This window comes from Eulemur rufifrons, chromosome 9 (assembly GCF_041146395.1).
Source record: "Eulemur rufifrons isolate Redbay chromosome 9, OSU_ERuf_1, whole genome shotgun sequence".
NCBI lineage: Eukaryota > Metazoa > Chordata > Mammalia > Primates > Lemuridae > Eulemur > Eulemur rufifrons.
This window is the reverse complement of record NC_090991.1, coordinates 863,696-891,151: the sequence shown is the minus strand read 5'-3', so window position 1 is coordinate 891,151 and position 27,456 is coordinate 863,696. Positions and strand designations below refer to the sequence as shown.

The following is a 27,456-nucleotide window of genomic DNA, read 5'->3' as shown; positions in this document are numbered from 1 at the left end:
TGGCCCTGGCGAGAGCCAAGGGTGCTTCTAGGGGCCACAGGCTTTGCCCAAGGAAGACGGGGGCTTGCGCCGTCACACACAGTCTCACACAACCTTTTGTCCCACTTTTTTTTTTTTTTAATTAAAACAGCAACCAGGAAACTGCCCCAACCCACCAGGGAAAGGACCCAGGATGGGCAGTTCTTTCTTCAAAAAATATATTTTCTTTTTTTGTTTGTTTTTAAAACACCACCAGAGCAAACCCATAGCCCCTGTCGAGCTGGTCCCCAAGGACAGCGAGCCTGGAAGGCCCCCAGGACCTCTCCAAGCAGAGGCCTTGGGCCACCCCCTGGACCCAGCCGAGCAGAGGGCAAATCTCAGCCTGCTGGGGCCGTGGTGGGCAAGTGATCAGCTCCAAACCACGCAAGAGAAACCAGCTAGACCCACAAAGCGAAAGAGAAAAAAACCAGAGGATAAATTACAAAAAACAAAAACAAAGAAAAGTTGAAACAACGCCCCTAGAGTCGGGCAGGACTAGGTGACCCTTAGAGGCCCTGTTTGCCAGTGCTGGGGGGAGGCCTGGGTGGCTCACGGCATCTCCCTTGTGGGAGTCTCGGGGGGATTCACATGGCTCACCCCCCCACTGTGTCCCCTGCACCAAAGCCAGGACAGAGGTGTGGCCACTCTGGGCCAAAGTGTGCAAAGTCTATTCAGTTGAGAGCTAAAAAAAAAATGTACAGCTTGGGTGGCATCCAGGCTGGGCAAGGCAGCAGCCTGTCCACAGGGGCACCAGCTGCTTCTCTGTGAGGGGCAGCAGCATCCGGCAGGAGGCATCCAGGCCCCCTAAGTCCAGGGTCTCAGCAGCTGGAGCCTTGGGGTCCTCGGGGCATCAGGGCAGAGGCACTGGTGGGATCCGAGCCCCCGACAGTCTGGTTCTTTGGCACTTGGGACAAACGGCCTGTTGCAGAGCCAGGCGGGGGCAGCCCCCTCGATTCCTCCCTGGCGCCCAGAGCCAGGATGGCAGTAGCTTATGGGTGTGGGCCAGCACCGCCCCCGCAGAGGGGCTGTGGGCTCCCAGGGCCAGGAGAGGTCCAGGGCCAGCCCTACAAGTCCTCTCCCAAGATCTCCTTCACGAAGGCAGCAATGTCCGTCTCCTTGGTTTTGTGCAAGGTGAAGAAGGGGTGCTCCTGGGGGATGACAGAAGGCAGCCGCTGTGGGGTGGGGGAGGGAGAGGTGTCCCCCTCCCCAGCCAGCCCAAGCCCCCAAATGCTGCTCCTGCCTGGCAAACTCCTACTCATCCTTCTATACTTCCTCTCCTAGGAAGCCCTCCATGACTGTCAGAGATGGCGTGCAGGCGCCTCCTTGGCCCTCCCGTAGTCACCCTCTGGCCACACCAACCTCCCTTTCCCCCACATGTGCCTGGCCTCTGCCCGCGCTGGACCTTCCACCTGGCATGGCCTCTCCACCCTGTCCGCAGCAGCAGATCACCCTGATCCATCCCTCCAGGCCCAATTCAAATGGCGCCTCCTCCATTCGGCCTTCCCTTGCCACGCTCAGCCACTCTCTCCCACCTTGCCACACCACTGCCCGTGCACCTTCCCAGTGCCTGGTGTGGAGCAAGAAGGGACCGGGCATGTGAGTGACCGAGTGGCAGAGGTCCTAAGCAAGGTAACCATGGGCTGGGATGCAGCCCCCGCCCCGGGGAGCGCCGCCCAGCCGCTGACCCGCCGGGCGAGAGCAGGGCAAGCACCTTCCCACCCGCACTCACCATCAGCTCCAGGTAGCTCATGCGCTCCGCAGGGTTCTTCCTCAGGCTAGGGCAGAACAGAGCAGCTGAGGCCAGGCTGGCGCGGGGGAAGTGGGCCCAGCCTCTCCAGGCTGGCCAGGCGGGCTGGGCTTGCCCCACATGGGGCAGCAGGGCTCAGGGAAGATGGGGCAAGACCCACCCGGGGTCTCCCAGGGTGGAGGGAGCAGCAGTTTCCCTGGCTCTTAGGGTCTTAGTTTTCTTGTCTCCATAGTGGTCCAGGGACTTTCCATGATCCCAACACAGACAAGCTACCGAAACATGGTCCCTAACCACCACGTACTGGCACCCTCGGTGGGAAGCAGGGACTCCTTACCATGAGTCCCGGGGCGGGGCACTAAAAGGGGTCAGCTGACCAGTGGCTGTTTGCTGAGCTCATCTGCTTTTAGTTTTTCTTATTTTCTAATAAAAGAAACAAAGGCTACAAATTTTCCTCTCAGTATCTCTTTGACCACAACACACAGATATTGATACGTTATGTTCTCATTGTCTTTTGCTTCTAAATAATTTGTAATTTTATTTTTTAAATCCCTTTCGTACCGAAAGAGTTATTTAGAAGAATTTGCTTTTAATTTCCACACAGCTTTTTCCTCTTTAGTTATTTATTTCTTGTTCTACTTAACTATGGCCAAAGCACAGGGTCTGTATGACTTTGCCTTTTTTCTCGTTTCCTCTGTAACCTCAAACGTGAGTAATTTTTATAGGGCTTCCATGAGCATTCTTTAATTTGGTACAAAGTTCTAGACGCCAATGAAAGCTAACTTGTCTCTTATGTGTTCAAATCCTCCACTTTTTTTTTTTTTTTTTTTTCATCTACCTGATCTGTCCATTTCTGGAGGGACAGTATTAAAATCTCTCACCAAGCCCACAGTTTTGTCAAATTTCCTTCATATTCTGCCTTGCATATGTTAATGCCATGTTGTTCGGGGTTTATTTGCTGAAGGAGAAGGGAATGAGGCCCAGGAAGGGGCTGAGACCCGGCCAGGGCAGGGAGGGGTGCTGACTGGGGCTCGGAGGCATCGGAAACTCACCACTGCGCAGTGAAGTCCACAAACTCAGGGGAGAAATGGTCAGCTGGGAGCTGGGGGGACGGCTCCTCCACCACCTGCTTCAGCTGCTGGAATGGGGTCCCCCAGGATTCGTAAGGGAACCGTAGGATGGCCATCTCGATCTGCAGTGGGGACAGCAGCAGCAGTGGGGTGAGCAGGCCCCCAGCCATCAAACGGACCCCACTCTGCACCCAGGAGCCAGGGTGAGGGGCGTCCTGCCCATCCTGGCACCTAGAGGCAGGCCGAGGGGTGGCCGTAGCTGACCTCCCCGACCCACCGTGGCAGACCGACCACGGGATCCACGGGTGCCAGCACTCAGCTGCTCTGACCCAGCCCAGGCTGGGCTGTGCTGGCCGCCACAGGGCTTCCAAAGAGCCTGAATTCAGTAGACTTTACATAACAGCCCAGGCTGCAGCAGATCTGGGAAAATCTCGGGAGCCGGCAGCCGTGGGCCGCCTTCCCGCAAGGCAGCAGTTGGCAAAGCGGCTCAATGAGGCAGGTCTTCAGGCCGCTGGCCACCACTAGCCCCCTCCCTGCCGTTTCCCCAACCGGGACGCCTGCTGCCATGCACGTGGGCTGTGGCTTTTACAGAGGAGGGAACAGGAAGCAGCTCTCGCACACGCCTCTCCCCAAGGCTGTGGGAGGATCAGGAGCCCGTGAGGGGAAGCCCACGCTTTCCCCTCACTGCAGCACGTGGGGCCTCCTCCTCCGTGCAGCCCCCAGCGCCACGCCCACGGCCGTCCTCCACCCCATCGCTGTGCCCACGCGTGACATCGGGCAGACCCGGCTCTGCACCCCCCCGGGGCTGCTACCCCGTGCCCGCCTGCAGGGTGTGGGAAGTCAGCTGTGGAAGACACTGGCTCACAACCAGTCTGGGCTCATTTTGACTGCTGGGTGGAAAAAGCAAATCAGGTCAGCCGAGGCTCCTGCCTGGAATAGCAGAGAATTCCGGGGTTCCGGCGCAAGGCCCCTCACTGACAGGCCGTAATCACCATAATGAGCGGAGGAGACCTCAGCTCAAACACATGCTTCGTGTTGGCAACTGGCCCCCGAACAGATCACTAATTACTGTGCGAAGAATTAGGCTAAAGGCCCTTGGAGCCGAGACACAAACGTGCCCACAGACAGAGGACGCAGTGCAGGGCCTGGTGTCCACAGGACAAAACCGACTCACGGTGCTTCTCTCAGACCCTCCACTGACTCCAACGTGCAGAAATGACGACCCCCTAGGAGCTGCATGAGGACCAGCTACCAGAGTTTATGACAAGAAAAACAGAAAAATTCCAAACCCTCAACCTGGTCCTCCCTTTTCTGATTGTTTTTTCTAAAGAGGTCAAAAAATGAAAAACAGAAACAGCCTCTGGACACAGAGATGTGCCGCGCGGCGTCATCTGTCGTAGGAAATACTTAAGAGCAGCCCAGATGTCCTGCCCCAGGGACCAGCCCCACCACGGGGCAAGAGCCTTCCCGAGCCTGACCCAGGCCTATTCCGGGTGATTCCCGGTGATGTCCCGGTGATGTCCTGTATCACGTGCGGTAAGTGGGAATAAGCCAAGTGCCACAGACAGCTCCCGGGGCTGCCCACAAGGATGGGGGGCCAAGGCCAGGGCGCCTCCCGGAGGGACGTGCCCGACCCTGTTTCACCAGTCGTTGCCCGAGGATGGCCGAAGACTTCAGACGGAAAGAAAACATCCGAATCAAGTGAGACAGCCCACATCGGGGGTGCCAGGTGAGCACACAGTGGCAGACATTATGGAATCTTTGGGAGGGATGCCTACAAGGGTTTATTATAATTCAGAGAAATAGCAACGCCATGTAATACTAAGCGAAAATGCCAAAATAAAAAATACGTATATGGCCGGGTGCGGTGGCTCACGCCTGTAATCCTAGCATTCTGGGAGGCCGAGGCGGGTGGATTGCTCGAGGTCAGGAGTTCGAGACCAGCCTGAGCAAGAGCGAGACCCCGTCTCTACTAAAAATAGAAAGACATTATATGAACAACTAAAAATCTATATAGAAAAAATTAGCCGGGCATGGTGGCGCATGCCTGTAGTCCCAGCTACTCGGGAGGCTGAGGCAGGAGGATCGCTTAAGCCGAGGAGTCTGAGGTTGCTGTGAGCTAAGCTGACGCCATGGCACTCACCCTAGCCTGGGCAACAAAGTGAGACTCTGTCTCAACAACAACAACAAAAAAATACGTATGTTTTTTCAAAAAGCAGCAGCACACAAGTCTACAAGGAGACGCACAGCGTTGGCGCCGGCAGTGGGGAGGAACGGTGTCATCCCACAGAACTCTGGTCGTGCCCCATGCCCAGCTTGGCGCCGTGTTTTCACGCTGGTTCCCATTCCTCTGGTGACCTGTGCGGGGGAACCTAACCTGCACCACAGCAGCTCGTCCGCAAAGTGGCCACCACTACTCCCCGTGTGTGCTCGCCAGTCCTCCCGTGAGGCGGGCAGCATGCCTCCCCTTGAACCTGGCTGGCCTGCCGACTTGCTCTGACTGATGCCAGGAGGCAGAGGCAATGCCATGCCAGCTCCAGGCCTATCACTCGACGGGACTTCCCTTTCGGAAGGAAGCCTGCCACCACGAAAGGCTTTCTAAAACAGAAGCTCCAATGCAAAACATACAAAAAAATCATACTGACACCACCACGCTGTCAGGAAGCCCAGCGAGCAGCGAGCGGGAGGAAGTCACGTGCAGAGGCCACAGAGAGGAGCCCCACATGTGTATGGCCTTCTTGGACCTTCTGGCCCAGGCCAGCTGTGAGCCCAGCCAGTGCCAGGTGCAGCACAAGAACCACCTGGCTGAGCCCAGCCCAGATGGCAGAAACACGAGAAGCAATGAACTGCTATTGGTTTAGGTCACCAGGTTCCAGGGTGGTGTTGCTACGCAGTGTTTGATAACTGAAATGTGTGCTTAGTACACACTTGCCCAAGTTCCACTGGAGACAACAGAAGGTCACAGGTCTTGGTGGGTCCCCAATAATGACGACGGATGGACAGATGGAAGGGATGCAGGGAGAAAAGGGAGAGAGGGGAACAGGGTGTGTGTTATGTGTGAGGTGGTCACAAGGGGGGTCTCTAACAACCAACCAGCCCTGTATAGTCTGTAAATACAGCAAGAATTGTTCTGTTTACTTTCTAAGTCAGGAGTTGGAAAACTCTTACCCGCAGGCATGCTACCTGCCTTCAGACTTCACCTCCACTTCAAAAAGGAAAAAGTGTTCATTGAAAAATGGTATGTCCCCAGTATTAAGGAAAATTGAAGGTATCACCTAATTCCAGCTCTCTGACACAATGATTATGATTTTGATTCCTGCCTAGTCATTGTCTACAGATACACAGTTAATAAAGGTATAGCCATTACACGTTATGATAATGATGTGTAACAGCGTGCCAGTAAGATCCAAAATACCTATACTGACCCCACACTCCACCCCAACTCTCCTCCGACCTCCCTCCGGCGTCTCTCCTCTGGTCTGGACCCCCAGCCACACACACCTCCGGCCTTTGCTCCTGCGCTCCCTTGGCCCGCTGCTCTGCCCTCAGACCCCCACAGGGTGCCCTCCTGGCGGGCCAGTAGGCCTCACACCTCACGTCTGGAACAGTGGCCCTTCCTACCTGTCCCCAGAGCCACCCCCACCTGTCTGACTCTTCTCTACCCGAGAGGCATAGTAAAAAAGTTCCTAAAACCCTCGGAATTTCCCGAGTGACAGGAGCGTCTTTTGTTATCCATGAAGGACCCCTTGGGAGACACCAGCGTTCATGCTAACGAGGTGACTTGGGGTGACTTAGTCTCAGGATGGGGCTGGCCACCAAAAGCCCCAGTGGTCAGAAGGTGGGAACTCAGCCTCGTTGGCCAATCTCGGAGGGCCTGGAGAGGAAGCCCTGTAAAAGTTCTGCCTGAGCTCCGAGCGCGTGCAGGGTGCACAGGTGGAGGTGTGCAGCGTGGTGGGCCCAGGGGAGGCACAGAAGCTCCACCCCCGACCCCCGAGCATCTCTTCCATTCTGCCGTGCTGGAGTTAGTTACATCCTTTATGATAAACCAGCAAACACACAGTGTTTTCCTGAGTTTTGTGAGCTGTTCTAGCAAATTATCAAACCTTAGGGGGGGTTGTGGGGACCCCTAGTTTACATCAGGTCGGTCAGTAGTGTGGGAGGCCCGGGACTTCTGACCCGCCTATGACACTGGTAGGTGGTGGGGCGGGGGCAGCCTGGTGGGACTGAGCCCTGAACCTGTGGGGTCTGTGCCAACTCCAGGTAATGAATTAGTGAACAGAATGAACTGAACTGCAGGGATCTGGTTGGGTGTCTGGAGAATCTAAAACTGGGTGGTTGGTGTTGGAAAACCCCCCAGCACCCCTTCTCACCATGTCTCTTACTGACTGACCCCGTCTGACTGCCCCATCCCCCCAACACCAAATGGCCGAAGGGACTGGGGGCAGGCAAGCGTGCCCCTGGGCCAGGCTCTCCCCTGGGCAGGGGGTGCTGACACCCAGACGCTGCCCGTCAGTGGTGGGATGGGGAGCGGGGCTGAAGCCCACTCGGGTCGGCCGTCTCACGCGTGGGTGTGGCCACTGTGAGGGCCATTGTCTATCTGTGTGCCCTTGTCTCTTGCACAGCTTCCTAGCGCTGGCCGGGGGGACATACCCTAGCAGTTTTCCTATCCCTTCAACCCATTCTCCACACAGGCACCAGAGGAGGCTTTCTAAAAAGGAAGCTCCAATGCAAAACATAAACCAACCAACCTCGACCCGCAGGCACAGGAAAGGGTGGGGGTCTCGCTATGCTGTTCTAGAAAGAACAAGAGGTCCTCGGGCCTATCCCACCACCTGGACTTCAGCTGGGCCTGTCCCTACCCCACCCTGCCCCCCAGCCAGGGGGGTTCAGCTCCAAGGCGCAGGACTGAGAAGTCCTGCCCACCCACCCCACCATGCCCAAGGTAATGCCACGGACCCCACAGGCAACACACTTCTTGCCGTGAAAAGTTTTTGGAAAGATTTTTACCATTTTGCTGTTGAATTATTTGCATACCAGGAGTTCATTTAATTTGGGATTGGCTGTGACAAACACCAAGAGCTCTGGGCGAAAGTCTAGTGGCTGCCTTACCACAAAATGTCAAGAACTTTCATGAGTAAACCTAACCATTAGGGAGGGGATAATGTCACTCACAGACATTCCCCTAATAGAGAGTAATTTGTTTTTCTTTTTAGAGACAGGGGTCTCGGGGTCTTGCTATGTTGCCCAGGCTGGAGTGCTGTGGCTATCCACAGGTGAGACCATATAAATAGATGATCATTTTTTTTTGAGACAACGTCTTGTTCTGTCACCTGGGCCGGAGCACAGCAGTGTCATCATAGCTCACAGCAACCTCAAACTCCTGGGCTCAAACGATCCTCCTGCCTCAGTCTCCCGAGTAGCTGGGACTACAGGTGCTCACCACCATGCCCAGCTAATTTTTCTATTTTCTGTAAAGACAGGGTCTTACTATGTTGTCCAGGCTGGTCTCCAACTCCTGGCCCAAACAATCCTCCTGCCTTGGCCTCCCAAAGGGCCGTGATGAGAGGTGTGAGCCACCGTGCCAGGCTAGTAAATGATTTTTGATGGCACATTTTCTTCTCAGATTTTGAAGCCCACACTTCTCTCCAGGACCTAAACTATTTGATGGGCCCGCCAGACATGGCCCCACCCAGCCCCACCCAACCCCAGGTGGTACCATGGTGATGCCGAGGCTCCAGACGTCAGACTTGACATTGTAGCCCTTCTGGTTCAGCTCTGGATTGATTCTCTCAGGCTGCAAGGCGGACCAGGGTGGTGTGAACACCCACGCCAGGGCGAGGGGCCAGGTGGGGGCCACCTGAGGCTCCCCCAGCCAGCCCTTGCCTCCCCATCCCAAAACTGATGCTCGTCTTGTCCCACCTGCTGCATGACAGAGGAGGAAACTGAGGCAGGTGAGGGCCAAGGTCATGCTTCAAAGGCCCAATCCTTGCCTCGTGGCTACCCTTGTGGGGGGTGGGCCGGAGTGGGGCCTGTACAGACCTCGAGTCTCCTCCGTAGGGCTGTCCACAAAGTTACCATCCAAAAGGGGCACCGTGGGGCTGGGTCAGCCACAGGAGGGGCTATGAGGGCAGCCAGCACAGGTCTCGCGGCTGTGCCAGGAAATGCAGCTGGGAGGGGCCGTGCCTAACGGACAGCGGGCACGGCCGGGGAGGCCGGGGCCGGGGCGGCCGGGGCCGGGGCGGCCGGGGCCGGGGCGGCCGGGGCCGGGGCTGGGCAGTTTCCTCAGGCCCTGTCCTCTCCTGGCCCGGGGTGGGCGCGGGGACCACTCACAGCCATGTAGGGCTTGCAGCCAGCGTCCATCGTCTTGGCCACAGAGTCCACCAAGTAGCCGCTGATGCCAAAGTCGCACATCTTCACGTGGCCTTCCTTGTTGATGAGGACGTTGGAGGGCTTGACGTCTGCGGGCGGGACATGCTCCTCTCAGCCCATGCTGGTGAGGTCCCGAATAGAGGTGGCACCGCACCCCACTCCGAGCTGCCACCCTCATGCTCCCCTCTCACGCCCACCGTGTGGGTCCCACCTGGGCCCCAAGGACTGGACAAGAGAACTGGCGAGTGAGAGCCGCCGCCCAGCCCACGGCCTCCCGGCTGGCGGCACAGCCAGGACATGCCCGGCCCCTGCGGCCAAGGCAGCAGTGTCTGTGCCCACCACCCCGCCCTGGACCCGAGGTCCAACGGGGGGCGGCGTGTCTGGGTCACGGGGCCCCACAGGCAGGCAGCAGGGGGGATCTTCGTGTGCGGACAGGGCGCCTCCCCAGACTCCCGGCCGAAGGCGAGCCAGCGAGGACTCTCCTGGGAACGCGCACAGGACACGCAGCAGCCACATGCTCTCCGTGGGGACAAGTCTAAAGGCCGACTCACGCAGAAAAAGGGCCGGAACATTCCATGCCAGCTGCCAACTGCAGCGCCCTGGGCGGGGGCTGGGATGGCACAGAGTGGTCGTGGGGACTCAGCCTAACTCGTTTGTTGAAACGCAGTGAGGAAAGTGGACTCAGCAGGGAAGAACGAACCAACCGCGGCACAACGAGCCCGGAGCCTCCAGGCCGAGGGAGAGACCAGCGAGACCAACCCACTGTGGGAGCCGGGCCAGTGGCTGCCTCAGGGCATGGGGGCAGGGACTCAAGAGAACATCCTGGGCCGGGACGGGGGACGGGGGAAGTGTCCTGCGTCTTGGCAGGGAGGCGGTTCCAGGGTTATGACTATCGGATTTGTGGAGCGTACTCAACTCCACGCATTTCATGGTTTGTATACCCTACGTCAAAGCAAAACCAGCCAGTCTTTCTCAGGACAGAGGGCCACCCAGCCCTGCTCCCAGAGCCAGCAAACAGAGAGGAGGTGGCCACGAAGGCGGGCAGAAAGTGGCCTGGACTGCACGAGCATGTCATAACCATCAACTCCCTGAGCCTCACTTTGCTCACCTTGGAAATGGGGAGACGTCAAACCACCCTGCCCGAGAGGCCCCTCCCGCTGGCAGGGCCACCCCGAGTGGGCCACCCGAGGACTGACCTCTGTGGATCACCGACAGCTTGCTGTGCAGGTGCTCCAGGGCCCTCACAATCTGGCGAGGAGAGAGATGGGACTGTGGTCATTCCTGGTCACGTCAACCAGGACAGAGCAGCAAGACCCCCTGCTCCAGCCACACATGCCCAGCCCATCCACACGCCAGGCTGTGTGCAGACACACGCGGCCTCCTGCCTCCTCTCTCCCTCCCAGCTCCGGGCTCTTCCTGGGTAAAACCCGGCCCTTTGGTGCCGCCCTGCCCCCTCCCTCGGAGCGGCTGCCTACCTGCCTGGAGCCACCTCCTCAGGAAGCTCAGTGGGGAGCCCGAGGCATGGGTATGTTTTACACGTTTCCAGATGCAATCAGGACTGAGAACCACCCATATCACTGATTCCACTTCCCTTCTTCCTTTGGCTGCTGGGATGCTCAAGCCCAGTGTTACAGGCCCTTCTCTAGAACCAGTTAGACTCAAAAAGCAAACACTGTGGATGCTAATCTTTCCACTGACTTAGCTTATGCCTCTGTGAGTTGCCCCAGGGCATGCTTAGCATGGGGCCCACGGGAAATACCAAGTTCCTCTTTAAAGGTGGCCTGAACTAGAGAGTCGCACTCTAAGGCCTGAAGCCCTGGATCTGCCAAACCTGCGGGGCTTCAGGAGCCCCAGGCTCTGGTCTGGGGTGAGGGAGGTGGACTCTGGGGAGCAGTCACTCAGGGGCCACACGGGGGCCCCGCTCTACCTGGGAGGCCATCACCACATAGGCTCTGTGCCTCCTGGGCAGGGCTGGGCCTCCACCACAGCCCTGGAACCGCAGCCCCCCCAGGCCCGGCCACTCACAGACACAGCAATCTTCCCCAGGATGTCCTCTGGAATCGTCATGTTTTTATCCAGCACCTTCCGGTAGAATTTGTCCAGGGAGGTGTCCATGAGCTCCATGCAGATCCACACATCTCCCTGCAGGTGGCATCCAGAGCCTGGCCAGGTGCCCCACCCCATGGCCACGCGGCCTTCCCAGTGCCAGCCCCGGCCACGTGCCCACCCACTCCGCCCACCGTCCGTGAGCGCCCAGCTCCCCCGCCTCCCTGCTTCCCTCCACCCTCCGGCCCTGCCACACCACCAGGGCACACGCCAGCCTCCCCAGGCTCTGTCTGACCCTGAATTCCGTGGCATTTCCAGGGAGGAAGGACCAACACAAACGCCTGAGTGTGCGCCTCCATTAGGGCTTTCAGGGTGTGCTGGAGCCAGCCCCTCTCCGTGAGCCAGCCCCGCTGCCCCCGACAGATGGTCTCCTGCCAGCTGACCCCAGCAGGTGGTTCCCTGCCTGCAAGGACATGCTCCCTCCTCCCCAGCAGACACCTGTGGGTCTTCCTGCTGGGAAGGCAGGATAAGGGGCCTAGAGGTGACGCCACAGGGCCCTGGGCACCTGTCAACTAGGACCTGGCACGCGGAGGGTGCTCAGTGAGCGAGGCTGGGGCAGAGGAGCCCCGACCTCACCCGGCACTGAACTCAGATGCCCACCGACCACCACAGCCCCTCGAGGGGGCAAATCTCCACACGGCCCTTGGCGTCCAGCCTGGGCTCCTGGTGCGCCACTCACCCCCACCAGCCCTTTCCGCCACCTGCCCGACTCAGCGGAAGGCAGCTCCATCCTTCTAGCTCTCCATTCCTCTCTCTCCCGCCTCCTACCCCAGAGATCCAGAATCCCACCAGAATCTCACACCTCCATGGCCACTCCTGCCCGGAGCCCCCACTCCCCTGCCCGGATGGCTGCCAGGGGACAGATGCTCGCTCGGGCAGGACCGAGTGCGGCCCTGGCTGAACACCAGGCCCCAGGCCACATCATTTGACCTCATCAACCGCAGGAGGCACACACAATCACTGGCCCCGTTTTATACACAAGGAAGCCAAGGCCCGGAGCAGGGTGGCAACAGCCAGGACGCAGGGGGTCCCAGGAGCCTGGCTGGGCTGCCCTCGGGCAGCAGGGAGGGGCTTCGTCTCGCTCCTCCGTGTCCCCACACCTGGCAACAGGAGGGGGCTGAATGACAGGTTGCGGGGGAGCTCCCAGCCTACCAGCCCCGCACACACGCCCTGCCGGCCGCACCTCTCTGAAGAGAGCCCCATAGAAGGTGACGGTGTAGAAGCAGTCAACCGTGCGCATGTTGATGTCCAGGTCCATGAGCAGCCGCTTCTGCTCCTGCGAGTTCACAGTGGCCCGGATCCGCTGCAGGGAAGGGCTGTGGTTCAGGGGCCACTGCGGCAGCAGGGACAGGGCCCCCCCCCACCCCCGCCAGGAAGTCGACCCGTAGGCTCAGCCCCACACTGCCTCCAGGCAGCCCTCCCAGCTGCCTCCAGGCCCTAGGTGCTCCCTGGCAGGGCGAGGTGGGGCGGGGCAGGCCCTGCTCACCTTCACAGCCATGATGGTGCCGCTCTGGGCGTGCCGCACCTTCTCCACCACCCCATAGGCTCCCCGGCCCAATTCCGAGATGGTCACCAGGTCATCGGCCTCCACCTCAAAGTTCTTGGGGGACAGAAAAGACAGACAGTCAGTGGCTGCCAAGCCAGGAACAGGTCCCCAGCCCTCATCCAGTGCAGACAGCTAGCGCAGGAGAAGGAGAGGATGAAGTTGGTCATATCTGGGCTCAAACCTCGTACCAGCCACTCACTGCTGTGTGACCCTGGGCAAGTCATTAACCTCTCTGAGCCTCACGCTGCTCTCTTTAAAACAGGCACAGCACCAACACCCAAGGGCTACTGTGGGGTGTAAATGAGACGGCCTGTGAAACGCCCCTTCCAGCAGGGGGCGCTCAAGAGGCACCCCTCCCTCCCCACCACCAGCTGGTTAAAGGCCGTTTTTCTCAACTGCTGCTTACTGAGCAGCTACTACATGTTTCGGGCACTGGCAGCACATCAAGAAAACAAAGTCTTGCCCTGGGGTTTCCCTCCGCTCTGAGACACACAGAAAAGAACTACGCAGATGAGCTGGGCGGCGGCCGGTGAGAGTGCCGGGAGGGACACGAGCCTGGGAGGGAGAGGCTCAAAGCGAGGCCTTGGGAGCTGGGGTCCCTGCCGGGAGGGCCTCGGGACGCCCCGAGCCAGGATTCTGGATGGCTGGGGCCCTCCCAAGGCGCAGCTGTGTGTGAAATGCGGAGCCCCGGGCGCTGGCCCTGAGGGTCTGGCCCTGGGGTCTACGTGGGCCCAGGAGACTGCATGTTCCACACACTATCCCACAGGTGACAAGTGCAGGGCCCGTGGCCCTAGCTCAGGTCAGAAACCTCTGGGCAGGCTCGGAGCTCACCCTGGCCCCGTGAGGCAGGCCAACTGGCCTGTCTAGGCAAGAGGGTACAAGCGCAGACGGCCGTGGCCACTGCGACAGCAACGTGGAGCGCGACTCTTCTGCAGAGCCCCACCCTCTCTGCACCCACAGTCACCTCCCCACAACGCCCTGCGGGGTCAGCTCATCCCATTGTCAGGCGCAGCGAGAGGCCCCGCCGGGCATGGCTGGCACCTACTCTGTCTCCGATGGTGATGAAGGTCCGGGAGTCCAGGTTCCGGGGGGGTCTGTGGAGGAAGCAGACCCATGAGCCTCAGAGAGAGCCACACCCTCGCCCCCACCCAGAAGGAGCAGGCGGGCCTGCACGGGCACCAGGTGCGTCCTGGCCGGGCGGGGCTCGCTGCCGGGTGGCCGTGGGCAGAGGCGGGCACGGGGTCACACGGCAGTCGGGCGACACCTGCATGCCCCAGGGCCAGCCGCCCAGCCTGGCTCCCAGAGGGTGCTGCCCGGGGCAAGACGAGGGGCAGAGCAGACCAGCCCCACCTTCCTCTTGCTCCCCTGCTGTCTCCCCCACCACCCACCATTCAGGAAGCTTTTCCACGCTGCGCCGGGGGAGAAACTGAGGCATACTCACGTGGGGTTGGGCACAGGTGGCTTGGACACGCACGATATGCGTAAGTCCTTCTTCCTCTTGGATTTCCCTACAGTGCAGAGAAGGCAAAGCATCAGCCCTGCGCTCAGGCCGCTGCCGGAGCAGCAGCGTTCCCACGCCTGGAGAGCCGAGCACCCTGCCAGCTGGCCTTCCCCTCGGGTCTGACCCCTCCGCGTGCCTGTGGGCCACCCATGCCCCGGCCCCGTCAGGGGAGGCCGGGTCATCTGCAGACGGGGATGGGGAGCGCGGTGGCGGCCCAGGCAGCACAGCCTTGGAGGCGGGGCCAGGGCTGGGCGGCTGAGGTGGGCACCAGGCCCTGGCGCTCCTAATCCGGGCAGAAGTCCTGTGCCCTAAGTTTCTGCTGTGGGCTGAAATGTGTCTCCCCAAAATTCCTATGTAGACCCCGTGACCTCAGAGTGTGACCCTACTTGGAGATGGGGTCTTCACAGGAGTAGTTAAATTAAAATGAAGCCAGCAGGGTGAGCTCTAATCCAGTATGACTGGTGTCCTTAGAAAAGGAGAAACTGGAACACAGAGACACGCTGAGAGGGAAGAGCAGGTGACGAGACTCAGGGAGAAGACGGCCACCGACACGCCAAGGGGAGGCCCGGGACACCCTCCCACACCGCCCTCGGAAGGAACTCCCCCACTGACACCTAGACCCTGGGCTGTGGGACAGCGACTCCCCGTGCTGGAGCCCAGGCTGTGGGTACCGCTGGTCCCTGCCCCAACCTGCTATGCTGGCCTGGCCGGTTGCCTGAGGCGGACGAGTTCCCTCCAGGTCCCAGCTTTGTGGCCCATCCCCTCTCTGAGCCTCAATTTCCCCGGCTGTCACGCTGTAGCACAGATGCCCACGCCTGCAGTGTTGTGGGCGGGGGACCCTGGCTAGGCCCTGGGGGACATTGGGCCCGCCTGGCCTGGGGTCTCCACTGCCCAGGTCCCAGGCCATGCCCCCGGCACGGCTCCCACAGGCCTGCATGGACCACTGCGGCCGCGCGGGCAAGCCCTTACCCCTCAGCCTCAGCCTCCCCATCTGCGCAACAGGGGCACCGACCCCAAAAAGGGCTCTTGTGGGAAGAAAAGTACAGGAAACATACGACGAAGAGAGTAAGGCATGAAGCCGGGGGCCCAGGACAGGGCGGCAACTTCCTGCCCTCCTCCACCATCCTGCCTGCTCCAGAGGCCCTAGTGCCCATTGCTCAGGTTAGGAAATTGAGCCCAAAGAGAAGCAATCGGGGCCAAGGCCCCACAGTGAGCAGGAAGCAGGGCTGGCACGTGAACCCAGGCACGCTGCTCCCACGGCCCACCTACTTTCTGGGAGGCATAGGGTGGCATCCCCGGCTGTGAGGTGAGGGCGCTGGGCAGCCGCTCGCTGTGGTCACAGTGCGGCAACAGCAGCGAGCGCGTGGCCCCACAGTGCTCCCACGGCCACCACGGCCAGCCTCGCTCGGGGTCGGCTTGCTCAACCCTCAGCATGGGCCCTGAGGGCAGAGCTGTTCCATCCACATGGTGCAGATGGGGAAACTGAGGCACCCCACGCCCCCAGCCACACCCAACACGGTCAGCATCCCCTTGACAATTCCACCACCAAGGGCACCAGCCTCTCCCATGCCCACGCTGCGAGCTCACCCCTCCAGTCCAGGCTGGGAGAGGTGGGGGTACTCGAGGGCCCCATCTCGCAGGGAAGGGAGAGGTAGGCCCACAGCCCTGCAGGGGGCACAGCAGGACAGAGCCAGGCCCAGAGCTGGCCCCTGGGGCACTGTCTCACTCAACCCTGCCCTACTGCGCACATCTCAGTACCTCCCTGGGCCCCAGTTTCCCCATCTGTGAAGTGTCCCCCACAGCCCTGCCTGCCCGGCCAATAGGAGTGAGAAGTGAGAAAGAGTCCAGCAGGGGCCAGCCAGCACCCGCAGCCGACACCCGCAGCCGACACCCGCAGCCGACACCCGCAGCCGACACCCGCAGCCGACACCCGCAGCCCGCACCCGCAGCCCGCACCCGCAGCCCGCACCCGCAGCCGGCACCCGCAGCCGACACCCGCAGCCGGCACCCGCAGCCGGCACCCGCAGCCGACACCCGCAGCCGACACCCGCAGCCGGCACCCGCAGCAATGCACCCGTAGCCGACACCCGCAGCCCGCACCCGCAGCCGGCACCCGCAGCAATGCACCCGTAGCCGACACCCGCAGCCGGCACCCGCAGCAATGCACCCGCAGCCGACACCCGCAGCCGGCACCCGCAGCCCGCACCCGCAGCCCGCACCCGCAGCCGGCACCCGCAGCCAACACCCGCAGCCGGCACCCGCAGCCCGCACCCGTAGCCGACACCATCAGGGGCTGCATGGCTGTGTGCAGGGGGTGGGGCTCACACCACACTGAAGATGAGGACACCCAGGCCCTGAGGTGGAGCAGGCCGGGATTCCGCCCCAGGCTTCCCTCCGCCAGCTCTGGCGTGATCTCTCTCCCTGGAGGCTGGTGCCTGGTGCCCTCTCCCCTCCCCACAGCACTGGGCAGGCCACAGTCCTGAGGCCCCAGTGTCCACACCTTTCAGGCCAGCTGAGGGAGTGTGGCCAGGTGCCTGGCACTCAGTACTACGGGGTCAGCATGAATGGGCCCTGGGCAGGCAGGCGGGCGCACGGAAGGCGGTGCCTTACTTAGGGCTGCCCTCTGAAGAATGCACAGCCGTCATCTTACAGGTGGGAAAAGCAAGGAGCAGAGACGCCAGGGGTCTAGCCAGGTGAGGGGCTAGATTGGCCTCAACCCAGGGTCCCGGCCCCCAGGGACACAGGGTTTCGCAAGCAGGTGGTGGCCCTATTGTGGCCCACAAATGGACACCAGGGTTACCACCTGCCTCTCCACAGGGGCAAAAAAATCCATCCTAAGTAATGAGAAATGCAAGTATCTTTTACTCTTGATTTGGGGCTTCTTGTAACCAGAATACAAAATGTTTTATGTCAAAAATTGAAACTGTGGCGCCCTGAGTCCTTGCTCTCAGCCCCTGTAGACCCGGCCTTTTCCTGCTGGGGGTTCACAGCAGCACCCCCATCTCTGCTCAGGACCCACCCTCACCTTCCTCTGGCTCCAGCCTGCCACCTGTCTCATACCCTGGGATTTGGGGACATGAAATGATGTTCCTCCCCCAGTCACCAGGCCTCAGTTTCCCCATCTGTCAAGGGCACTTTTGTGCCCGCGCTGGGCTGGGGGGTGAAGACTGTCCTCCTCCAGGCCTGGGGAGCAGGTGGCCTGGCCTCCATACCCACCTGCCTGTCGGGGACTCCAGGCCTGTGTCAGAGGGGTACGAGCTCTGTGGGGCAGCCACACCAGCTGCCAGAGAGGGCGGGTAAGGCCGCCGCAAGGACAGCCCAGAAACAGGCCTCAGGCTGCCTGTGCTGTCACTGGCCACCACAGACGCCAGGGTGCAGCCTGCCTGTCACCACAACAAACAGAGGCTCTCGGGCCACCACAGGCAACCTACAAAAAGCCTGCCACCTCGGCTCCCAGTGCCACGGTGAGCCTGAGGGCCTGCTCCGGCCCCGCAGCAGCCCCCAGGCAGGGAATGAGGACACAGGCTGACGAGGAGAGGCACGCCCGGACAGGGGCCCAGTCCTGCCAGGCGCGGTGGCCCTGCACCCGCCTCCTCCCACTCGCCCCCACCACTGCCTCGGTGAGCCTCCTCCCACCTCAGGGCCTCTGCACGTGCCGTTCCCTCTGCCCAGGACACTCTTCCCCGCTGGCCCCAGCCCTGCCCTCTGCCCGTTCACAGGCCCCCTGACCACACAGCCGGGCCCCTGGTGACCGGCTCTCCGTGTGGCCTGCTGGCCTCTCTGCTGCCCATCTCAGGAGTGGCGGATCTGCAGTCTCACTCCGCAGCCAGGGCCAAAGGCCGGGGCTCAACTACAACCTGCCGCGTCCTGGCTGCAGACCCTCAGGCAAGTGACCTAACCTCTGGGTGTCAGGGCCTCACTGAAACGGGGATAACAGGCGACCTCTGCTTATCAGTGCCATACCTCGGCGTGCCTGACACCGGGACTAGCCTGGCCTGGAGCCCGCAGCTCCAGAGATAAGGCCAGGCCGCCTGCAGATGGCCCCTCTGCCCACCCTCTCCACAGCTCCACCTGGGAAGGGTTTCCAGGGCAGGGTCTGTGGCACCCCGCGGGTCGGAGGAGAGCGACTTGCGGAGGTCGTACAGCGAGCGCCCGGAGGGGAGCAGACGTGAAGGCAGGTCCGTCTGGCTTCGATGTACAAACGGCGACAGACACAGCCTTGAGGCAGGGCGACCGCACGGGGCCTAGGGAGACTCCAAACAGACTGCACCGTGCTTCCCTCCCAGGGCTGCCCACGGGGGCTGGGGAAGACCCTCCCCGCAGGCCTGGCCAAGCCTCCGCTCACAAAGGAGCCCCCAGGCTCTAACCCTCTCGGGGGCATCACACGGCTCCCCGTGACAAAATCGATGCCTGCTCTAGTTTACTGTCCCCACTCCAACTTTTGGGTATTTCAGGTGCTTCTCCTGGAGAAGTCCTGGACCCATGAGGTAAGGAACTGTGTGCCACGACCAAGGTCCCTCTGTGGGCCCCATGACAGGGGCGGGGCCCACGAGCAACGCTCAGCCCTCCCAGAGCCTCGGGAGAGTGGGGCTCTCCTCGCGCTGGGCTGGCGGGCGCCCCCGCAGCTCCCTGCATGGGGCCAGCACGAGGCCAGCCAGGCCATCCCAGGCCACCCAGCCCTGCTGGCAGCCCACGCTGCTGCCCGTGCACGACAGAGCACCTCTGCTTAACAGATTCCATTTCTGCTTTTAGTATCACCATTACTGTTAAACAGTCTTACAAAGCACGGGGTCAAAGAGATACCTCAAAGGGGTCCTTGGTGATACAGATGCTGGTGCACAGCTCAGGTTCAAGTTCAACACTGCCGAGTCTCACTGCTTCTCACCCTCAACAGCAGCCCTGAGGGCTGGGAGAATCCCTCCCTTCCTTCAGAGGACACTGAGGCTAGGGAGGTCACACGGGGCGGGGCAGAGCTGGCTCTGGCAGTCCCTGCAGGCTTGCCCAGAGAGGGTCTGACCGAACCACTCAGGGGTCTGCCCCAGACCACCTGGGATGTGGTGGGCTGTGCCAGCAGCAGAAAGCTATGGGTTGACCAGAAGGCCAAGCCAGGCCGCAGACACACAAAAAGACAATGGGGCAGGGGACAGTCTCCAGCCCCGCCCCCAAAGCTGACCCAGCAGCCGACCCCCAGCACTAAGGCAGCCCTCCTCACTAGCAGGACAGTGCGCTCCTCGGCTCCCTTCCTGCCTCCTGATCACGCCCAAACCCCTCCACTGACATCCAGGGCCCTTCGCGGCCCTGCCCCAAGGAGCCTGGCCTGCCAGTTCACACCCACGGGCGCACGAGAACCTTAGGACAAGTCTTCAAAGCTGGTGGCATTAGTACAGTGAGGTAGATGAGGAAAGTCCGGGCTGTCGGTACAGCCACACAGGCTGAGCACTGCACAACTCAGGGGCAGGCGGGCACATGCACTTAACACAGCAGAGCAAACAGTGCCACGCACCAACTCTGCGCCAGCCCGACACTAGCACTGCCATGTGTCAACGCACGGAATCCCCGTGACAATCCTAGTACCTCCCTCCCACACGGGCGGGAAACCGAGGCCACACAGCTTGTGGGGGGCACAGAGGTGCCTGAACTTTGCCGGCTGGCTCCAGCCTCAGCCCCAGCACACGCCAGGGCTGCCACGCGGACCGCGATGCGGATGCCGGCCTCGGGATTCCGCAGGACGGTGAGCTAAAGATACCTCGTGTCCATTAAAGCTCAATTTGCAAAAACAACAAAAAACAAGAATGATTTTGTTGCGGGAGGAAAGAGGGAGATGCAGTCCCAGGGGCTTCGGGGCCACAGCAATGTTTGATTTCTGTGGGTCTGACTGCGCCACCCTGAACTCATTTTGCTTCTGTTTTTCAAAACATGGAAGTACATGCTACATGTCCTTTTGGGGTCTGTGGATATATTTACAATTTTTTTAAAAGGAAGGAGATGGAAGGCCCACCTGCCCAGATGGGGCATGGCCAGGAGGTGTCAGCAGAGCCGGATACAGGCCCGGCCATGGGCCCAGATGGCAGAGGGCAGTGCCCGGGACAGGGGACTGGCTGGGAGAGGGTCAGCTGGACACAGCCTCCCAGAGAAGCCACGGCGGCCCTTGCAATGCCAGCTGAGCCATGACCCCCAGAGAGGAAGCCCCAAGGCAGGGCAAGGGTGATAGGGAGCCATGCCTGGGACTAGGGGTGAGGGAGGAAAGCCTGGTGACCCTCTCTGGAGTCGGCTGCGGCCCAGCTCGGTCTCTGTGAGCTGCAGAGGGCCCAGAAAGCTGCTGCTGCCTCTGTCTGGCCCTGTCGGGACTTCACGCCCTTGACGTGAAGCTTTCTGGGGTTTCCAGGCCACTGCGGGGAGGTGGCATCTACAGAGGAGGCGGGGCAAGCAGGCCTGACTCAAGTGGGCAACACTGGGAGCCCCGGGCAAGGGGGCATGGTGGGCCTGGGTGGGCCTTTCTACCCTCATGTGGCCGGCGCGGCTCTCTGCCACATCCTGCACGCTGCGACCCAGGTTCCTCCTTGGGGCCCTCCTGAGACACTGGCCCCAAGGCCCTGTGTCCAGCCTTGCCCTGCACCCAGCAGCGCCCCTCAGCTCGGCCCTGCCACCCACTGACACCCCTGACTCAGGCCCGAGCCCCAGAACCATGACCCCCGGCCCTCCTCTGCTCCCTGGGTGAAGCTCCACATGAGAGGCCGCCGCACACCTCGCTCCCCACAGCAGCGCCCTGCCTGGCACTGACAAGGTTCTGCCAGGTGAGGGGCCGGCCTGGGAGGCTGGCCCCGATTCCCTGTCCCATGCTTCTCCTCGTTCATCCGAGTCAGGCTGTGTGTCCAGGCTGGGGGGCGGAGCAGACCTGCAGAGCCAGGCACCCCAGTTCTCAGTTCCCTATCACCCTACGCAGGAAGACCCAGGAGGCAACGGGTAGCCCCCAGCTCCAGTCTGGGGACCAGAAGGGTAAGGGGTCCTAATGCCTGGTAAATTCTGGCCAGCATTAAAGGACCCTACAGCCTCACGTCACAGAGCCTACAAGTCGAGGACCTGTTTGTTCACCTACCAACAAATAACAGCCACAACCACAACAACGATAAAATAACAACAGATGCCATTCCTTTGACAACCACTATCTCCAATCTTTACCACTACCCTGCAAGGGAGGGATGTTTACTGCCACTTACAGAAGAGGAGACTGAGGGTCAGAGAGGGCATGTGACTTGCCCAGGTAAGGAAACATTGGAGCCAGGATTCAAACCCAGGCCCATCCCACCAGAGCCCAGGTTCCATCCACCCTTGCCAAGGTGTTTGCTGGCTGGGTTCTTTTGGACAGAGGGCAGCCTGCTGGGACCAGCACCCAGCACTTAGCGAGTGTGGAATGAGGGTGTCTGCATCCAGACAGGCAGGGTCCCCATTTCCATTTGGCAGGTCAGGAAGCTGAGGCTTCTCCTCTGAAAGCTAGGACATGCCCAAGGGACTGAAATCATTTACACAGTGCAGAAAATGGACCAGACGCAATTTGTCTGATGTGACTTCAAAAAATGGGACCAACCCATCTACTCAGGAGGCTGAGGCGGGAGGATTGCTTGAGCCCAGGAGTTTGAGGTTGCTGTGAGCTATAATGACACCACTGCACTCTACCCGGGCAACAGAGTGAGACAGACTCTATCTCAAAAAAAAAAGGGGGGGAGACTAAGCTGAGATTTGAACCCAGGCAGTTAGGCTGCAGAGCCTGAGCCCTTAACTCCTGCACACTACTGTCTTCCAGCAGCCTGGGCTGGTCCCACCCAGGCTGACCTTGCCCTGTCTCTGCTCCTTGCCCTCCCTGAGTCCCCAGCTACACATCTGAGCCTGAGGAGTCCCCTGGGCCAAAGGCAGTAAACAGCCACTGCCACCTGCTCCTGCTCCATGAGTAAGAGGAAGCAGAGCCCCTTGCCTAATAGAGGAAGTTCCTAGGTGGGGTGCGGAAGGCCAGGAGAGCCTGCCCAGGGGGTCCCAGCCCAGCCTGGGGTCCAGGAAGGAGCCACCTCCAGTGTCCCAGCTCAGGGCCAGGCGCCACCTGCGGGGCCAGGGCACGTAGCCCTCTCCCACTCACCAGGCCCACGGGCATTGCCCCTTTAAGCTGCGAGCAGCCGGCTGGCATGCCCAGTGGGTGAGTCAGCGCCCAGTGCCCGCTGACTCACCCGCCGGAAGCCTCCGCTGCCCCGTCCTCTCCTCACACAGGCCAACTGAGAACTTTGCTCCCTTCGGGCCCTGAGCCACGGGTTGGCTGATAGAGAGTTTCCTGTGCGTCACGCCAGGGTGGGGGAAGTCCCTGAGGTGTCACCCTCCAGTCTTTCCGACAGCCGCTGGGGTCGGGGGTGGGGGAAGCGGCCACAGCAGGCAGGGCCAGGACACAGCAGTGCTTCCAGCAGCCTCGCTGTCCCCACTGGGCGGTCAGGAGCCATCCAAGCACGGTCTGAGCTGTGCGAAGGTTAACCATGAAACGCCCCACAGGTAGCACTCCCAGCGCAGCAGGGTCAGGGGCCACGCTGTGAATAGCAACAGGATCCATGTGGCTTTCAGACCTGGACCATGCTGACCACACGTGCCCCTGCCCTTAACCTCTGACCCCAGCCGGAGATGGCACGTGGGTGGGAAGGCTGGGGGGAACCAGCAGGGCTGTGAGCCTGGGGCCTCATGCGCCCACAGAGAATCCCCCAGGCCAGTGGCACAGAGGACAGGGCAGGGCACCGCGGCAAGGCAGGAAGCTCAAAGGTAAAGCTCCAGTAAGGCCAAGTGCCAGCCACTCCCTGCTTCGTTCGAATTCCTTGGAGAAGGTAGAGAAGGGCTCAACGCCGGGTGCCCACACCCAGGATGGGAGCGCACAGGGTGAGGACCCCCACCTCTGGATTCAGTCCATCCGCTCCCCTGTCCGACCTCACTTTTGCATCTGTCAAATGGGTCACACTGCAGTGAGTGTGCAATGTGCCAACTGTAGAGGGCTGTGCACACAGGCCTCAGTCCATCCTCCAGGGTGGCGGTGGGTAGAGGGAATGCCACCAGCTCAGCTCAAGCATCCAGCACAGGAGTGGGACACAGGGGAGCACCGGGGAGACCACTGTGGGGACACACAGTCCTGGGTGCGACCCTGGCTCCATGTGTCACAGCTGTGCGGCCTCACACAGGCACCTAATGCCTCTGAACCCCAGTCTCCTCATCTGCAAATGGGGCTATGAGGAATCAATAAGAGAGTGCATGGCATGCGGGGGAAAGCTTGGTAAGTGGGAGGCCTCAGGAATTCGGATGAGGGGCACTGTGGCGCTGCCACCACATCCTTCCCCAGACCCCAGAGAAGCTACAGGGTCCCTGGGTCTTGAGGAGGCCACTGAACCTCCATCCAGCCCACCCAACATCATCTGGGACCTGGATCTACAAGCTGGAAATTCATCCTGGCCCTCTCTGCAGAGAAGCCCAGAGAGGACAACAGCAGGCCTCGCGCCACAGAGCACCCCACTGCGCTTCCCCACCACATCCATGACCCCCCTCCCTTCACAAGTCTGCAACCGGACCTTTTATTTTGATGAGGCATTCCCCTGAAATGCCTCCAAAACCAGACATTGCCTCCAGCCCCGTCCCCAAGCCCTCCAGAGTGGAGAAGGATCCAATTTCCCGGTTCCCAAGCTCCACAAGGTCTGCAAAGTGCAAGTCCCTCCCCAGCCACCTCCCCCAGCAAGTGCCTCCTGAGTTACTCACAGCGGTTGGGCAATGGTCAGGGATCCGGCCTCCCACTTATGTAAGACATAATTACCCTGCCCACCCGGCTCCAGCCCACAGCCACCAGCCACTGCAGCCACCAGCAGCAGGGCCAGAAAGGACCGATGCCCTCCCCAGGCCCCCTACGAGGGCTCCACTGCCCGCACCCTTGCAGGGAAGGAGGAGGCTGATGCCCGATTCGGGGCCTGCTAGATGCCCACGGCCAGCTCCCTCCTGCCCCTCCGCAGCTGCAGTCCCAACAGAAGCAAGACCTGACCCTGCACTGCAGAGGCCTTTCCAGCAAGAAAAATGGTAACCACAGGATATACAGTGAGTGTCTCTTCCTGAGCACCCACTGTGCGCCAGGTGCCATGCTGAGCTCTTCACCACCTCACCCACACTTGCTTAAAGCTCCTTAGTATTCACTATCTCATGTCACACTCTCGATGTCCATAGAAGTAGGTGTGATTACTCCCATTTTACAAATAAGGAAACTGAGGCGCAGAAACCACAAACATCAAGGGGCTTGCTGGGTGAGGCAGCAGCAGGTTGAGAGAGCCAGGGGCTGCCCATTCATTACAGCTATGTCCAGTTTGGAAATCTCTCACACAACCCAGCCTGCTGAGACTCCGACACACCAAAAACATCCTTTCCTCTTCCTGAAAAAAAAAAAAAAAAAAAAATCCCCCTTTGCCCTCCAAGTCTCATCCTCCCCCCTCCGCATGACAAATCCTGCTGCTGCCTCCGCCACCTCACAGAAATTTCCAGGAAGGCCAGTAACTTGGGGAAGATGAAGGCAAGCCCCTTGCACAGCCAGCACCGTGGCCTGGCGGCTAGCCCAGGTCCCAAGCAGGAGGGACAGGCCTGGGAGCAATCAGCCCTGGAGACACTGAGGCACAAGACGGGGTGAGCTCCCCAAATGCACAGAAAAGCTTGCAACACAAGACGAGGAGGAGCCGGTAGAGAGGGGGCTGTGCATAAGAGAAGGGTGGGAGGCCTAGGGAGGTTCCCAGGGGACAGGGCTGTAGGATGGGGTGCAGCCCAGCCAGGGAAAGAGCAATGTAGGGCCTCCAGGAAGGGAGAGAGTTGGGGGAGAGGAGAAGGGGGAGTAGTGAAGTGGGCTGTAGCCAGGGCACCCGCATGGGGTACAGTAAGGTCCCCAACAGAGGCACCTCTGGGGCCCAGATACAGAGTCAGAGTCATATGCCAGCCTGGATACAGCCTTGGGGCCCAGGACTGGAAGGGTGCAGCCCAAGGACCCATGTGGGGATGAGCACGAATCCCACCAGGGGCCAGCCGAGGGCCGAACACTGGGAGAGTTCCTGTCCAGCCTGCAGCCCTGAGACGTAAATGAGGTCAGAGGGAGGTTCTTGACCTGGAGCGGGCTGAGCAGAACGAGGTCCGAGCCTGGGTCCAGCCTGGGAGATCCCGGGCCTGGGTGCAGTCCCAAAGGCTGGGATCACACACAGGACCCGAACAGGGAGGGGTTCTGGGACCGGGAGCAGCTGCCCAGGTCGGAACAGGATGGGGTGGAATCACAGAGGTCGGGTTCGCAGCCCGGACCCAGACTGGGCGTGGGGGTCAGGCCGAGGTTCCGGCCGGGCGCACCTACCTTTGGACTGGGGCATGCCGGCGGGCTGGCTCGAGGCAGGAGACTCCATGCTGCAGGTCCGGGGCGGCGGCGGGGACTAATCGAGAGGACGGCGGGCTCCACCGGGGCCGAGCGGGCTCATGGCTGCGGGCAGACGGCCCGAGTACGGCGACGGAGCAGAGGCGGCGGCGGGCGCAGCGACCAGGACGTGTCCGCGACAGGCGGCGCCGGAGCTAGACTGGGCAGCGCTGCAGGGGCCCGGGCCGCTCGGCGCCGACGCAGGCCCCGCCCCGCGTGCCGATTGGTCCGCCCATCTCCAGGGCCCGTCCCCTACCTATCAGACGCCGGTCTGGCCCTGTCTGTCAAGCGAAAGCCTCGCCCTCTGTTGGCGCAGGATGCGGCCCCGCCCGCGGTCTGTCAAGCCCGTCCGCCGCCCGGGAAACCCAGGCTCGGCCAGGCTCCGCCCCTCCTCGGCTGCGGCCGCGTCCTCCCGCTGCCTGTCAACACGCAAGCCCCGCCCCTCCCATCAGGCCCTGGGGCGGGCCCCGCGCGTTCCCGGCCCTGCGGCCCGCGCGGGGGCGCTGCGTGGGCTGGTCCCGGTGCATCATCTGGAAAAGTCCCGCCGAGGTCCCCGGTGGCCCGGCTGGGGCCTCGCTGGGCGGGCAGGCCGAGCGCCCCGGCGGGTTAAAGGTGCGCCCCCGCGGAGAGACCGGGTTCGGATCGGACTCGGCGGCTGTGTAGTGGGTGACCTTGGGCACATCGGCGACACCCGGAGCCTCAGTTTCCGGCTCTGTTAAAGAGCGGCGATGGCAGCCCTGCTGTGTGGACGGGACAGGGCGTTGGCGGACGCTCGGTAAGCGTGTCCCCTGAGTGCCGTAAAGGGCCCAGCGCCGTGCCCGGCGTGTGCACGTCTGTGCCCTGCGTCAGCGAGCACCCGCAGGGCGCCCCGGGCCGGGCACGGGGCCAGGGCGCGGCGGATTCGGCGTTGCACCTGGCGGTGTCTGGGAACAAGTCAGGACAAGCAGCATGCACGCTGGGTTGTTACCGCCCCTGTCCTACACGGGGAGAAACTGAGTCTCAGAGGGAGTGAGGGGGCATCCCGCTGCATTTTCCTCCCTCCCACAATCCCGAGGTCCCATCCTGGCTCTCTCCTGGGCCTCGGTTCTCGCTTCTCTTCTCGGGGCCTCAGGCAGCCCGTCTGCACGATGGCTGGATAGGCGGATGCTCCCGGGCTCCCACATGGAGCCACGGGAGATGTCGGGAACCTCTGACCAGTCTGGCGCTGGGATCAGGTGACCCTGAGTGGAAAGCCAGGGCTAGTGAGGACAGGAGACACCCGGCAGAGGTCAAGGGGTCAGCCCCTGTCCTCCAGGCAGCATGAGTGTGTGCCCTGTCAGGGACCTCACGTGAGGGAAGCAGATTCCAGCACCTGCCAGAAACGCTTGGAGCACGGGGCTGACCTCTGCTTGCTGGCCTGTAAAATGGGGCCGATCCCCGCAGGGCCCCACCCACACAGTGGAGGGGAGGGCCCAAGAGATAAGAGGGGAAGACCTTGTAATTATCATTATTCTCTTCCTGGGTCCTTGCTCACCCTTTCCAGGCAGTGGGAAGGAAAATCATGAGTTATGGGCTCAGACGGGTATGGGTTCGAATGCCAACTCTGCCACTTACTAGCTGGATGACCTCAGAGAAGTCAGCGAGCAGCTCTGTGCCTCAGTTTACTTGCCTACAGTGGGGACAAAG

General features: G+C 61.1%; 1 protein-coding gene across 1 annotated transcript; it reads right to left on the bottom strand.

The window, feature by feature from the left end:
- Window positions 1-121: 121 nt before the first annotated feature.
- MAP2K3 (mitogen-activated protein kinase kinase 3) lies at window positions 122-25,948 on the bottom strand. The gene is made up of 12 exons (XM_069481847.1): window positions 25,735-25,948; window positions 14,295-14,361; window positions 13,899-13,947; window positions 12,794-12,907; window positions 12,491-12,610; window positions 11,227-11,343; window positions 10,398-10,449; window positions 9,163-9,290; window positions 8,549-8,626; window positions 2,815-2,954; window positions 1,748-1,793; window positions 122-1,166 (listed from the first exon to the last, which is right to left on the bottom strand). Exons 1-12 carry the CDS (start codon window positions 25,781-25,783, stop codon window positions 1,083-1,085), a joined length of 1,044 nt encoding a protein of 347 aa, XP_069337948.1. The 5' UTR covers window positions 25,784-25,948; the 3' UTR covers window positions 122-1,082.
- Between the last annotated feature and the right edge of the window lie 1,508 nt (window positions 25,949-27,456).